The 15,287-nt window shown below is 36.0% G+C and overlaps 1 protein-coding gene across 3 annotated transcripts in view; it reads left to right on the top strand.

The window, feature by feature from the left end:
- lrch2 (leucine-rich repeats and calponin homology (CH) domain containing 2) overlaps positions 1-15,287 on the top strand; it is a 111,438-nt gene that overhangs the window by 71,886 nt on the left and 24,265 nt on the right. For 2 of the 3 annotated variants that reach the window (XM_088925652.1, XM_088925653.1), the window contains 4 exons: positions 675-723; positions 2,303-2,341; positions 2,766-2,900; positions 14,568-14,624. In XM_088925652.1, the coding sequence (XP_088781778.1) occupies positions 675-723; positions 2,303-2,341; positions 2,766-2,900; positions 14,568-14,624 (280 nt within the window). The remainder of the gene's footprint in view (positions 1-674; positions 724-2,302; positions 2,342-2,765; positions 2,901-14,567; positions 14,625-15,287) is intronic. The other variant, XM_088925651.1, reaches the window with a different exon arrangement.

The raw sequence follows: 15,287 nt of genomic DNA, 5'->3' as shown, positions 1-15,287 counted from the left end.
AGCTTTTCCTAGGTATTGCCTCAAGGCTTTGAATACTGGATGTAAATTCCATGGTGTAATTCTGTTTTTAACTGTAACAGGGCAACTGGATTTGGAATTAAGCCACAGGAAGGTTCTAGTGAGACACTTTAGATACATGCAGGAATGCATTACAAACGCATAAGCACATTGATTTTAGTGAGCAGTGTCTTTTTTTTTTGCAGTGAGAACCCCTCTTTTGCAGTGTCCACCCACATACCAAGCCCTTCATCTTGTGAGCAACTACAAGCTCCTCACAGTTGTGCAGGATGTTCACCATTAACTGTGCTTATGGAATCCCAGTCACTTTCAGACAGTGGCATGAACCAGGTTTCCATTTGCATCATCTTGACACAGATGTTAGTGGTCTGTTTTCTTTACCACTGTCACCAAATTTGAGGAAAATGTTAAACTTTTGTTGACTTTCCATAAGATAACAAATGGCACTGACTGCATTGCTAAGGTGTGAAGCCTCCTTTAATGCCAATAACAATAATGACTTCCTGAAATGAGCCCATTATCCACAACAGCAGGGTCTACAGGCATTGCTTAACTTCACAGTAAATTGTTTTCACTGGCAGGAGCCTGTAAAATAAATAAAAATTCTTTTGACATACTGTATGCATATAACGATTGTCATTATTCTTTTTTTAAAGCACATCATTAGAAGAGGGAAGTACATCTGAGTCTCCGCTGGTAGTGCAGGTATGGCTTTTGTCTGTTATACTATCTCTGTTTTTTATTTTGTCACAACATGTCCATTACATTTGCATAACAGCAGATTAAATTAGCCAGATTTTGTCTAGATGTCTTCTTAGTTTAAAAGTGAAATCTGGACATGTGCAGTAATTAAATGCTTTATGGTACTATCTGTAATGAATGATAGGATGCCTAAGTTCTTATTCATATTTTAATAGTATGTCACAAGATTAAACTTAATATACCCATACTGCTGAGAAAATTCAATTTCTGTGAAAAAACTGTCGAAGCAATGTTTTTATGCCCACCCATCTTCAGTTCAAATTCATGGAAATATTTTGTTCTTTAATGGATGTTGTTTTTCCATTTTACATACTCATCATGTGTAGCAAAAAGAAAATGAATTGTTACATTATCTTCACGATAGCGTTAGATACATCTTGTTTTTATTTTTTCTGACATGTAATTCAGGAACCTTTAAAACTTTCACATTGAAAGCACAGATTTCCTGCAAAATAGAGTCTCATGTTATGAAATTGTCTTCTATAGCAAAATCCATACTGTAGCATACCAGATGGCAATGAAAACAATGTGGAACCTGTTAAAAGTACATTAATTGTACTCATTGCTTCAGTTCCAATGATTGGTGAGAAAAAAAAATCTCACAAGTCAGTCGGACAACTTGACAGAACACTTTTCAATTAATTTCTTTGTGCACTGTTTGTGTGCTGTTTTATTCAATGAAGGCTACAGCTGAGTTAATGCCAAAGCCTCTGGAATACACACACACACAAGTAGAATATTTTATTCTGATGTAATCAACAAGTCATATTAAAGGCTATACAGTTAACCTTTCAAACAGGAGGACTGGAGAACTGTGCATTTCCCCTTAAATGATTTCTACTATAGCCTCTGGAGTACTTGTGATTGAACAAGCACCTTTTCCATTTTATTTTTTGTACAGTTTCTCAGAAGTATTAAAAGAAAGTTTTTCCCAGTGAACATTAACATTATTAAGGCATCCACGCAAAGAATCTCATGCGTTCTGAGATGCTGAGTGCACATTGAACTCTTGATTTTTCAAAGTAAGCTATTTTGCATAGTACAAGGAGACCTTGTGCATAAGTCCTCACTGCACACCAACTACAGTATAAGCATTTATAGCACAACTATTCAGTCAGAGAAAAATGTAAACCCATTTTTTGTATTTATCTCAAAATCCATAGGGAAAAAAACATCCTGATTTCTTAGGAGATTTACAGTACAATTCCTTAAAAGGAATACTGTATGAGAAATGTTTTAGAGAAGTATTCATAAAGAATACTTACCTTCTTAAAGAGTTTACAGTATTTTTAACCTAATATTTAAAAGAAATGCAGTTGTCCTTGAAGGATTGTGTTCATAACTTAATTGCTCTTTGAAGTATTAAAAATAGTGAACCAAGTGAGCTGCCTTTTTCTTAACGCTGCTTAAAATTATTTACAGAGGTGCTAAGAAAAACTGATAGTGCTGTAATAGCTGGAACTGAGCAGGCTGAGCCACAGTTTTCCAAATGTAATTGTATCCTTTCCTTTTTGTTTTTAAGGAGCCTGAATTTGCTGAGGAAGACAGTCCATTCTCTGAGGTCATTCATTCATTTTCACTTAATTTAGCTTTATTTTCTTTTGTTTTTATTTCATGTAGGCTCATGTAGTTCATACTGTGTTCCCTCGCAAGGCTTGTGTTTGCATGCCCTTTTCAGATCCAAGACATTTTCACTTTTTTTTAGATCTACAGAGAAAAATCAATTGGCACTGGGAATGCAATGCAAATGTGTGCTGTGGTCCTCTTTTTGATTTCCCAATAATGTTGACATTTCTTTAAAAAAAATTTAAGACATTCTCTTAAAGAATATTAATCTTCAAAAAGAAATAGCCTTTAAAATAATTATTAGAATCTCAGGAGGGGATATGACTCTTTGGAGATATGTTAGGTATTTCCTTAATCATTTCTTTGGAATTCCAGAAGGCTTGCTTCTTGTGAGAAAGTGTTTGTCGGTTGTTTTACAGCCCTCAGGGTCAGATGATGGTAACCCAAAGCAGGACCAAACAGACTCAGTGCAAAAGTGGCCTGATGCTCACCCACTAGTGTATCACAGTGAAGACCGAAGGCGAAATAAATACTTAAGGAAAGATTATATAAAGGTATTTTTCATGCACAGTGACTTTGATCACCCCCCTTGCATTTTCAAAATGATTGCCTCACATCAAATCTAATTTGATTTGATGCTGCAGTTGAACCCTGAAAGTCTTGTGTCTATACCCTTTTGTGTTTTGAGACAGCAGTCCACAACTTCTTCCAGCGTGTGGACCCTTTTTTATTTTTCCAAACCTTTCATGGAGCGCTGCACACTAATAATTATGTTTTACACCTTGTTACATATAGAAATCTAACCTAGAATCCAAAAAATAAACTCAGTAATGTAGACACCTTAAATTATGTGAAATTTGTTTTCATTTCAAGCCTGGCAGTGTATGCATATGAACGTATGTGAATTCAAGTGATTTACCTAACAAGACAGCTGGTGCTGTTTTGGTCACATGAAAGACATTTAAAAGGAGTGATGACAGTTTTATCCTTAATTCTGATTCTCCAGCACATTTTTCTATGGACCCTCTGCACTAGGTTTGTAGATCCAGCAAATAACAGATATTGTAAAGCATAAAACATCCCTGTCACACTTGATGTGCCTTTACTGCCTGGTTGTTTATTCCACATTTATTTTCAAGACTTGTAAATTGTTTTTTCATCTCCCATTCCTCCAACACATAGACTCAATTCTGTACGATAGATGTCGGCAAACATATTTGACAGATGTGTAGCGCAAACATTAAAATGTGTGGTGATTGTGGATGTGATGAGGGTGCTCATTCCTCACAGTTCCCACTTTCATACGTACACTGTTCCAAACAGTGGGGTATTCCATTGCTATAGCTGAGAATGATTAAGTTATAGAATAGTTACTTTCTGTTCATTTTTTGCTTTACAGGTGAATTAATTATATATTCATTTTTAAATGGGTATTTTAATTTTTTGTTTGCATTATGGGTTTGTTTTTAAACTGCAGTCTATACTGACATTAATATTATCTACTGTACTTAATGTATTTTTATTGTCTCTGGTGTTACAGAGAATGTCAAGAATTATCTTGATACTGTACAGTACGTGGAGTTCCACCATCTTGTTTGTCTGCATTCTCATCAACATTATAACCCTGGGGTGATGCTTTTCCACTTGTTGTTTAATTAATTCTATCTTGTCATCCATGGCCAAGTTCTTCTAAATATACACTGTTGGAAAAAGATCCCTCCAATGACTTTTTAATTCCTCATTAATTTATTAAATATACTGTGTTTGTGATAGTGTTTTATGATCCTAAGAGATAAGTAATAGTTGATCATTACGTTTTATGAAATAATCTCAATCTTGGAACAACACTTTCCACCTGCTATTAAAAATTAGTTAAAGAGCATTTTATCACAATAAATGAAGGAAAAGTAATGGGATAGGGAAAAGCTATTTGGAGCAGTTATGGTTTTTAACTTGACTTAAGCTATTTAGGACGTGAAATAACTAATGTGAGAACCATATTTTGTGCTCAAAATGTCTAGTACTGGATTGCAGTTACTTTCAGCCTTTAGTGAATGGTTTTGTGTTTTGTTTTTTATTTGCAACATCTAAGTGTTCCCTCTACCTTTTAAGTTTTCATTTTAGTTTGCTGGTTATGAATTAAGAGCAAATGATTTAGCCTTTGTATCTCAAATTTGTATATTTTGTAAACTCACTTATGACAGCAATGTTTTAAATTAGACACATAACACTTCTTTGGAAAATTGAACAACAAAGATGTTTTTATCCGACACATACTGTATGACACATATGTCTGGCAATTTCTGTAAAAAAATGTTATTATAGAAACACCCACTTTGATAGAATCCACCCATACATCTTGATTCTACAACTTTGATGAGCTGTACTTATCCTGGATTGCTACAGTAGTTCTTCAATGTTGGCAGACTGTAATGGTAGCATCACCAGTCAATACACCCCTTTTTTGATTACCAGCCCTTTACCCCTTGGGGCCTCTGAAGAATCAAATTAAGCTATTCAGCACCTTACTATTTTGAATTTAAATGATCAAATTATTTTGGTTACGTTTTTCAAAAACGTGAACTACACTACATGGGGGTAGTGAATACCCAGTAATAAAAAGTAACATTCAGTACTTTTGACTCATATTAATGTTAATGTAATAATGTTGTTTTATTAGCCCTATACAATTTCTTGCATTAGTAATTCGTCTTTTTTTCGCATACCCCACCTTGCTCTCCATGAGACACAGACACACAGACAGTGAGAGAAGCTTGGGGTCAGAGCACAGGGTCAGCCATTGTACAGCATCCCTGGAGCAGTTGGGGTTAAGGGCCTTGCTCAGGGGCCCAACAGAGTAGGATTCCTCTGCCAGCTGCAGGATTTGAACCAGTAAGCTTCCAATCACAGGCACAGATCCTTAGCCACAGAGTCACCGCTCCATACAATATGTTAATAATGTTATGTAATAATATGTAGCAATTTGTACTTTACTATCCCAATATTTACAGTATGGAAGGCACTGTAGGTCACAAAATCATAGATGGCATTGTTAGTGATGACCTATAAACATGAATTCTTGAGTGGATTATCCATTAACACAAAACATTTGGACTTGTGATTAGTAAAATATTCAGATGTGGTAGGAAAATGTGATTTTTGTATGTACAGGGTGTATCAGAATCCTGGACCTATAGGGAGAATTAAATAATATAAACTTGTTTAATTTATGATTCAAATTGTTTTACATTAACACACATACACATTAACTCTTGTACAAATATTTACTAGTAGATTTTTTAAAACTGATATAAGGCTAATCTGAGAGCATGCATTTCCTTTGGTGCTGCAATGCTATTTAGTTTTGAGCTATATACCACAAAGTTCATGAAATCAAATTTCTCATGGACTGGAAAACTCTGGACTCTGTGGAAGTCATTCCACAGGGTATCAGTGTCTTATCCATTCAGAGGCAGTGTTCAATCCAATCAGTTTTGGACACTACAGGCGTTTTTCCTCTAAACATTTTATTCACCTTTTACATGTCAGTAGCCGTATGATTAACAACTTTTCTGTTTTTAGGAAGGTGTTTTGCAGTGCTGTGCCAGGTTCCTGGGGATTTTCCGTTTGCTCAGTGTTTATCAGCATTTTTAAGATGCCAGGAATTAGTAAGGTTTATGTAAGGTTTGAAGTTGTTTTTACTGAAAAGATCAAAGCCAGAAGAACTGGAGACTAGAGAAGCCACATGAAGTGCTTTTTCAGCAATGGACACCAGAGGACAGTGGAACCCCAGACACTAGACTCTGCCGCTTAATGTAATGCTTTCCATCCAGCTCCTGTAGTCACTACTGGAGGGAATTTTTAAAAAACAGCTTTCTTGTAGTGAATATGCAACATAGCAGGACAAGTGATCAGTCCCCTCACTGAATTGTGGAGTGAACAAGTGTCTGAAAGTTAGGGAGTTGAGTCCCTAACTTAAAGAAGAATTAGTTTATTATTGCTTCTTTTGGTAGTGTTCCCAGTGTAACTGAAACCCAAGTCATTAATTAATAGCCTATTACCAGTTGAACTGTCAATGTTTATCTTGATAATTACAGTAAGTAGAAGTAAGATTAAAGAGAGATCTGCTTTCTAAAAAACTCTTAGAAGCACTGCAGAAGAGTGCATATCTGAAACCACTGACTGATTGTAGAAGAGACTTTCAAACGTTAATATGTAGCAGACCATTTGAATAAGAGGCCCACAGGACTGTTTTTTTAAACACTGAGAAATAGGATTTCTATTTGACAATGACTCAGCTATAATACAACATAGGACTGGCAAAGAATAGAGCCTGTCATCAGCTTATCAGGCAATTAAAAATGAGTAAGCTGTTTTTTAGGGATGTCTTTAATTGAATTTGTTTTTAATGTTTAGACTTTACCAGACTAAAATATCTATTGTATATTAAGCAATTTAAATTATCAGATGTCTGCTTATTCCTAATAAGGGTTATACAACCTAATCTAAACCTTAACTCCAGAGTTTTGAAATCTACTTGTATATTTGTTGACCAGGTTATTGAATTTTGCAAAAAATAAGTGGGTCAGACCTTGTATGCTACATATTTGTTGTATTATCAGCAAGTGCAGAAATCTATTATTAATGCTTCATAGTGTTTGGAGAAGTTTCATTAAACATCTGGTTTTTAAAAGCAAATGACCATTGAGAAAGATTAAAGAAAAAAGAATCAAATCCCAAACTCAAAAGGCCAGTTTTTGCTCATTTTGAATTTATGTAATTTATTATGGAAAGTTATTATGTGAAAGTTTGGGTGATAGACGGATTTCCATTCCTGGCAAATTCCTCTATTACAGTTTAAATGTGAGCCTTTAGTTCAGTCTATCGTAGTGCTGGTGTGCACTAATATACAAGTCAATTCCTACTAATACCAGCTGGTTTCTACCAGAGGGTGAAATTTTTGCAACCTGCTGTTCTGACATTTCTCAGAATCCACTGTCATGTTTTTGGTGTTGCACTGCTCACCTTCCAGTTATGGAGCGATCCCTGTCACAGAAGTCTGACTTTACTTCTCATTTTTCCCTTCAGACAGCAAAATGTTGCACTATTCAGCGTCTGTCGCAATGACACGTCCAAGTTCATTCTCGCTTCTGATTTCAGAGCTTGTCTCTAGCCCTTTCTCTTTCGCCAACACCCCAGGATTGCTACATGAACTTGTCATCTCCTTCTTAGTGCTGCTTGTTGACGTTAAGCCCCTTATTCAGGCGCTGGATTACAAACTCCAGTTTCAAGGCATTAAAGTTCTTATCACCCATTCTTCATCTTTGCAATGTTTTTAATTGTTACGGACTTGGGCAATGCAACGGTTTCTCTCAGAAAACCCATTTCATTCAAGGCACCAGTATACATAATGCATCAGTTCAGCTGTTGCCTCTTTCTCTTTCCTTCCTCAGATTGCTGTGGTTAGTCATTTTCTAGTTTGCCGAATGTAGAAACCAGAATGGCTTTTCCTTAAAATCCCATGTTGCTCAATTTGACAAAAAAAAACCCCAGCATCCTCTTGTAGTAGCTGGCCCTTTGATCCTCTTTGCAAATTTCCAGGCTTTCTTTGCCCTCCCATTTATCCATTTATCCTTTCTATACCTTTTTCATTACAATTTACTGTTGTTACACTTCCAAAATGCCCTCCTCTCTTTCCTCTGTGTTTCATGCTTCTAAGGTTCTAGTCTTTACTGGTGCCCATTTGGCCCCAGCTTTTAACTTTTCAGCCTCTACTGCCTCTCCCTGTTGTTGTCCAAACAGTCTCTGTCATCAATATAGTCATTCTTAAAAGGGTGTGAACTATAGGTGTCAGTATTTTTACTCTAGACTTATTAGACAATTTTCCAAATATCATCATTTTGCCAAATTCCAGGTTCAATTAAAGTTCAGATTTTGTCAGCCCAAAACACAATTTGTCATTTTTCCTCCCATTTTTGCCTTTCCCTGCTCCCCAAATTTTCATTTTAACACACCACAGTTCTTGAGACAGTTCAGTTTGATACAAGGAGCTAAGAACTAATGATTATTCGTGTTCATGACTTACTCAAGCTTATTGCAATTTAAAATACATTAAATAAAACCTCGCTTTTCATGAGGGTTGGGTACCTTGAAGTCTCTGGAAGTGGTGATTTTGCAAATATGGGACTACATTTCACTTCAGAGAAAATAGGGGATATTTCTGCCATTTTGTTAAAACTGTTAATGTTATAATAAATAGCGTTAATATTTATTAAAAGTACTTTTAATGAAAATAAATACTGTAAACTGAACAAAGCATTGTTTATTCCCTATAATTCAAGTTTTTGCATGTGCAAGTAAATAAACATAAGTCCTTATAATTATATTATAAACTAATTTTACAGCTGCACATACTGTAAAAGTGGAGTCATCAGGGGCTGGATGATACAGTGGATTTGCTATGGATGGAGATAGGGATTTTGGAAGGAGAGGTCACAGTAACCTCCCTCAACCAACTTCCTCTTCTGCTCCTGTTGTTTGTCTAATTCTTTACCTTCTTCTGCTTTATTTTGTTATCCTTTTCTGTTAGATGGTGATAGGAGGAAGGGTTGGAGGTTTTTTTTTCTTATTTTGTAGCACATTTTTTTATGTGTATAAGGAGCAAATGTCTATAATCTTTTCTGATTTCTTCTGAGTGTATTTCTTTCTCTTAGTCCAGGATCACATACAGGCATTGCTCTGATAACAGGTCTGCACAATTTACACCTAAATTAACTCAGTAACTCAAGCTTAACCCATGATGCACTTTGTTAAGATTACTTTATTGGCCATATACAATTTATTGTATTAGGAATTTGTCTTTTTGCATACTACCCATGCTCTCATACTCTAGAGAGGTCACATACAAAACATTGCCAATCTGTATCGTGTGTTTCTCTCACCCGTTAAAGAAAGATACATCCATCCATTTTCTAAACGCTTTGTCCAATTCAGGGTCACTTGGGAGACAGAGCCCATCATGGCAGGATACACTATGAATAAGATGCCAGTCCATTGCAGGGCACACACAAGCACAGAAACACACATACACCACAGTCCGATTAACCTACCAGTATGTCTGTGGACACAAAGGAACAGGTAACAGGTTTATTCCATGCTGAACAGAAAAGCAAGGAAACACAGCGTTTCGGCCGTGGAGCCTTTTTTAAGTGTGAGAAAGATAGGGTAGATGGCAAAGATTAAATAGCACAGGAGAACAAAAGCTGGAAAAGTGGAGGAGGAGAGGCCACTCGGGAAGTGTAAAGTGGAGAGGGGTGAAGAAAGTCAAAACCTGCATGAGAATAGAGAAGGTCAGATCCAGTGCACTCTGGTGTTGCGTATGCATAATTCCGTGAATGCATTTGAAAATACAGTCTTTGTTAAGGTCAAGGAATGCTGAAGACAGGGTTTTATGAGATGTTTTGCAAAATATGATGAAATATGTTCTTTATCTGCTCACACACAATGACTAGGTGGGGCATTAGATTCTCATGCTTTATGCTCACGTTTTAATTATGTGATAACTATCTTGGGACAGGAGGAAACTTTTATCCACAAAAATGTACTCTGTTTTGGTGTGAATTCAGTTGAATGGGTGTAAAGTATGTTGCTATACGTCAGTTTGCATTGCTGCGGTGCTGTTTTACAAATGCCTTGGCAATCAAAATAAAATAAATTGTTTTATGTTATGTATGTAGGCATCAGAAATTATGCATAGAAGGTTAATGAACCTTATCCTGGGAAGATTTTTCACACTGATTTATAGAAAAAAACAAGGTTCTCTGACCTTTTCTGATTTGTTCTGTGTGCGTATTTCTGTATTTTTCCAAGGGGAATGGATCTCACTTTTTCTCAGTCCAGGATTTTATTTCATTTCCACAGTATATGATAAAGACCACCAAATAGAACATAACAGGTTTGCCTCATTATAAGCAAAGTCATCAATTGTCCAGCTTATTAATTCTTTCCATTTAGTTAATTCATTCATCAGATTATTAAGTTTGTTCTCAGAAATATAGGAAACAATATTCTAATGCAGTTGCTTCTAATAAGTAATAATTTTATTTCTCAAACAGATAGGTGTCGAAATTGTTGGCACATTTAAAGATCTTTAAAAATAAAATCAAAATTTAATCTGCATCAACATTCTACTTTTTATGTCCATCTCAGTCTTAAGTAATTCTGTTGTGGCCTTCCAATACTTCCTGTTTAACTGGTGTATGAAAATGAGAGACAGTAGCATGCATGTATCTAAATCCTTTTGTCATTTATCACCATGGGTAACAGCAAAGAATTCCCAAATGAAGAGAGAAAAGATTGTTTCATAACTCGGGTAATGGGTATGAAAAATAAAATAAATACCCCCTTACCACGAATACGGTGATAATTAAGAAGATGTGCCAGCAGCCATGTCACCCTGCAACACCGAAGCTAAGCAGGTGTGAGTTTGGTCAGTACCTGGATGAGAGACCTCCTCGGAAAAACTAAGGTTGCTACTGGGAGAGGTTTTAGTGGGGCCAGCAGGGGTTGCTCACCCTGCAGTCTGTGTGCAGTCTAATTCCCCAGTATTGTGACAGGGTTGCTATACTGTTAAAAGGCATTGTCCTTGAGATGTAAAACCAAGGTTCTGAGTCGCTGTGGTCACTAAAAATTCCAGGGAATTTCTCGAAAAAAAGTAGGGATGATACCCTGACATCCTGGCCAAATTTCCCACAGGCTGTTACCAATCATGACCTATGAATTGAGAACTCTGTTCTCCTCCCCACTGTTAGCTGATGTGTGGTGAGCGTATTATTATTATTATTATTATTATTATTACTTACAACTACTGGTACAGTGCTAAACTTGCCTGGCATAGTATATGTGTGCAATTCCCCAGTGCTGACTGAGGAAGGTGGCTCGGGTGGCAAAGAAAAGTCCAAGGGCCACAGGTGGAGTATTTCAGAACTAGGCTGAATCTTGGAGTCATGAGTATTCAATTCTACAGTTAGACACTACCTCCATACTAACAGGCCAGAAAAAAATAGCTTTATTGAGAGCAGCTAACAGGTGTTTTGCCTGCTCTTTGATAGGAACCGGCACAAGTAAGGCAAAAATTTGTCTTTGATCTTTGGCCAAAAACACATACAGTATCAGTTGGTTAAAAAGCAGTTGGATCTTTCAAAAGAATGTTGAATATGCAGGAAAAATATAATAATTAATTTAAAAAAGGGTGGTTAGATGTTATGGAGCTGTTTTGCTTCCATTGGGCCTGGGGCACTCCTTAAGGCCATCAGCATCATGAACTTTACCAAGTACCAGGACATTTTAGCACAAACCTGGTTTCTTCTGCCAGGAGGCTTAAAATTGGCCAACGGTAAATCTTCCAGAAAGACAGTAATCACAAGCATACATCACAATCCACAAGGAAATGGATAATTGACCACAAAACAAACATTGAAATCCGTGGTTTGTATTGAACAGGACAGTCATTAAGCTCAGAATGAAGGATATCAAGGATCTGGCAAGATTTTGTATATGGTATACAATCCCTCCCACTGTGTTTCCCAATCTCATTTAACATGGAAACAGGCTCAGTTCTGTTATTCTTGCAAGGCGAGGGTGATGAAAATATGTTATGTATGTAACCTTGGATGCAGATTCCTGACATCCACTAGTTGTTGCAGTATATCACACAATTATTAGTGCTGGTTCATATGTCTGCTAGAACAAGTGGCATCCTGTGCACACAAACATATATTTTCTTAGGAACCTTCTAATGCCTTTGATGTTTCCACTTTGGGGTTTAATTTGCATGAGAGGAATTTATCCTTACTGAGTGGTATTCTAATAGACAGTCTCAATAAAAAAAACAATTCTAGTGTTTGTAAATAGTGTCCTTAATAAAATGAGAATACTCCAGACTGCAGTGTGGCCAAGTTTCAGAACTCTCATACCTAATGTGTTCTGAATATTTTTTTCTCTAGAGCAGATTTAACAACTGTTTTCTCAAAGTACTGAATTCTGCTCAGTGAACCCTTCTTTCTGAGAAATTACCGTGTCTGGAAAAGAGGGTTTTCTATGTTCATTTTCTGACTACCTTATTTGTGCAATAATAACCCAAAAAATCACTTGATATATGGTGTTTATGATGGTGTGTTCTTTCTATTTTTCTTCACTCATAAAAGCTGCATTTACTTTACTGTTATATTACAAAGTTGACCATATGCACTGTAAACCTAAGAAAGGTGAATAACATTGGGCAGTCTTAAATATTTGCTTAATAAATCCAGATTACAGAGACATCTTAGCAAATGAGTAACATGAATTACAGGGGAGGTGAAATTTTTTTTTCTTCATGTGGTTATTCGAAGTCTTGTTTTTTGATTTGCAAAAAATGCTTAAAGGAAATGACTTTTAGTGCAAACCTTTCACCCTCAGGTGTTGACATACTGTAGAATCTGGTGACTGTTGAATGTTGCAAAACAAATCATTCAAGAAGCAGTGCATTTTTAGGAAAGCAGAAGTGATTTTATTTCCAGTGACCCCAAGCAACAGTAAATCCGTTGTTTGCAAGTTTTTACACTTGTAGAACATTGTACACACTTACATTTTAGTATGGCTGGTTTAGGAAGCTGCCATATTAGAAAAGATTCATGACCTTGCCAGTCCACATTAAATCCACACTCCAGAGGTGGGTTAGAAAGTGTCACACAGAGTCACCTTAGTGTCTCAAGCCTCTAAAGCAGAGTATAGATTGTGTGCTGTGATTCAGATGATGCTGGTTCTAGTCTGATTAATGTTACTAGTTGGCTGACTATAGTCTTTTTCATGGATAAAGTGGTATTCTTCTGATTCATCCGCAATTCCTTTCCGTCACTTTGAACTTAAACTTTTATTTTGGTCTCATTTGTCTATAAAACTTCATTTTCAAAATTCCCCTGGCTCAGTTTTGTACTTGAGAGCCAGTTCCAATCTGGCTTTCCTGTTTTTGGTGATGAGACATTTACTCCTAGGAGAGCAACCTTTTTAGTTTTTTTTATCTCAGTCTTCTGCAAACTGTGCATTTTGATACCATTACCTCTGCTCTCTGGAGGGTGTTGCTGATTTCATTGACAATTGTTTTAGGGTTTTCCGTAACAGCTATCGAAATAGCTCTGTCATCAGGTGCAGATGTTTTTCTTGGCTGACCTATTTTTGGCTGATTGGTAATTCTATCTGTGGTTTCATTATTTTTCATTATATCCCATATTGTTGCTTATGTTATGCCCAATGTCTGTGCTGTGGTTGTGCCTGAGGTTTCCTTTTCTTTCATCAGAATTAACTGCTTATTTTTAACTGAAAGTTCTTTGATTTTCATTTTGACTTTTAATCACTGACTACAAAAAGTAGAGTTAAAGTGAGTCAGACTGATAAGTTGAACAGGACAAGTTCACAGCTATTGCTGTCTAATTGCCCCATGACAGGCTGTTGTCCCAATACCTCTGCTCCTTCAAAATAAAGAGGTTCAACACTGTCAATTTGTTTAATTGATTCAAGATGGTAGAACAAAATTGATTAAATAAAACAGTTATGCTATACATATCTACCTTGTTTTATTTCCATGAGAAACTATTATTATAATTAGAAATCAAAGTGAAAACTCCAGTTTAAACATACTTTTGAAGGGCCCAGTATATGCTGATGCATCTCACTGGCTTTTTTGTAATGACTTCAATGTATTGCTACACAATGTATATGTATTGCTACATAATACTTAATATTGTTTTTTTTTTGTTATTGTGGAGTATTTAAATGCTGATACCATACATTAGCGTCTTTCAAAAAACATAAATGGATGAAATCCTTAAATCAGTTATCTACTAAAAATTCAATTGAGCTAGAAGGGCTAAATGGGCTCCTTACAACCAGCTGTTGGCAAAGCAAAACCAGCCTTGACTTCATTTTAAAGAGGTGTTCACATATATTTGCAGATGACTTAGATAAGTGAATCTCTTCAACATGAAGAGTAGCCATAATATATGCTCTCTCATATTTCTCGTATGGATGTACTAAAGTAGTTTCCACTTTTGTTTTCTTGGGTCTGTAACAAGACTATAATTTAGTGACCTAATTTGCAGTACAAAATGCAGTTTTGGTCTGTAAAATGTGTTTTTTGTATGTGACCTTTTAAAAAAATCTGTTATGTCTACTTCTTATTGCAGTATAAGTGCCAGAGCTCTTCAAGGAAAAGCTCGAGTGGGAATGAAAATGATCATGAGGTGAGGGTGATCCTTTTATTCCCTTTTAGTAACTGGTGCCTGCAATTCTTTCAAGACTGATGCTTTGTTTCCAGTGTTATTTTTGGAGGATTCTCAGTAAAAAGAAATGGTTATTGTTCAAAAGTTATCAAAATATACAAAAATATTATTGAATTAAAATACACTACGTACTGCGAAATATGGATAGTAACTTGAAGATTATCTATAATATTTAAAACAATCCATAATATAAAAGGGCCCTGAATACTCCAGTCCCAAGCAGCTCATGATCTGCAAAAAATGAGCAGAGATCATGGGCTGAAGAAAATCAGGCTTAAGTTAATTCATTTATTTCTTTGTATGTTTTCACAAAGAACTGGGAGCATTGGTTTTGTTTTCCAACAAGATTTTTGTCACTTCTTCGAGTTTATTGTTACCTGTTGTTTGCCAGATGTACAGAATTATTTCTGGTATCAGAAATGGTCAGACACAGGACATTTTTAAAAATAAAATCAATAATCATTTCTATAGTCTTCAACCAGACTGAAGCTCAAATGTAATCATGGCTGAGGAAGTAACATTCTTGGCTATAAGTTAAAGTCTGCCCAAAACACGCTCACTTACTGTATGTGGAATGTAACAGGAAGGGTGAAGATGAGGTGGAGGGAGGAGTGTAGAACAGAT

The sequence above is a fragment of the Atractosteus spatula genome, chromosome 9, assembly GCF_055471065.1.
Source record: "Atractosteus spatula isolate fAtrSpa1 chromosome 9, fAtrSpa1.hap1, whole genome shotgun sequence".
NCBI classification, from domain to species: domain Eukaryota; kingdom Metazoa; phylum Chordata; class Actinopteri; order Semionotiformes; family Lepisosteidae; genus Atractosteus; species Atractosteus spatula.
The sequence above is the reverse complement of the archived record's forward strand: the minus strand, read 5'-3'. Positions and strand labels throughout refer to the sequence as shown.